Below are 377 nucleotides of genomic sequence, written 5' to 3'. Positions count from 1 at the left end.
CATCAACCCACATTATTTACACATGCATGTCTACAGGGTGTGCACGTGCCGCCGACGCCTTACCATAGGGACTGCCGTGTGTGGACGACCGCTTGCTCCCGGTGCCTGGCGCGGGGAACAAGGCTCAGTCAAAGTGCTCGGTAAAGGGGGTGGGGGGCACACTCAGTCGGGGGGGGGGGGGGGGCGAGACACAGGGGTGGTGAAAGTAAGGCATTTGCCTGGCCTTTTGGGTTTCGTCTACCACTATATATTTTGAATGTGGATCCTCAGGTGGTAATATGGTATTTTATCAATTAATGCTTAAGATTTCTTAAAGTAACCAAATATAGTTCATAACTGATATCATATGCGGTTAATTTACGTAAATACAAACATAT

The 377-nt window shown here is 48.5% G+C and overlaps 1 protein-coding gene across 1 annotated transcript in view; it reads right to left on the bottom strand.

Annotated features, from left to right (window-relative positions):
- The window catches only part of LOC119594653 (unconventional myosin-Va-like), a gene marked incomplete in the record, with an annotated part of 26,486 nt that overhangs the window by 5,614 nt on the left and 20,495 nt on the right, over positions 1–377 (bottom strand). Inside the window, 1 exon segment of the mRNA XM_037943703.1 lies at positions 64–105. Within this exon segment, the coding sequence (XP_037799631.1) occupies positions 64–105 (42 nt within the window).

The sequence above is a fragment of the Penaeus monodon genome, chromosome 34 (genome assembly GCF_015228065.2).
Source record: "Penaeus monodon isolate SGIC_2016 chromosome 34, NSTDA_Pmon_1, whole genome shotgun sequence".
NCBI lineage: Eukaryota > Metazoa > Arthropoda > Malacostraca > Decapoda > Penaeidae > Penaeus > Penaeus monodon.
Note: the sequence above shows the minus strand (reverse complement) of the source record. Positions and strands in the feature narration are given on the sequence as shown.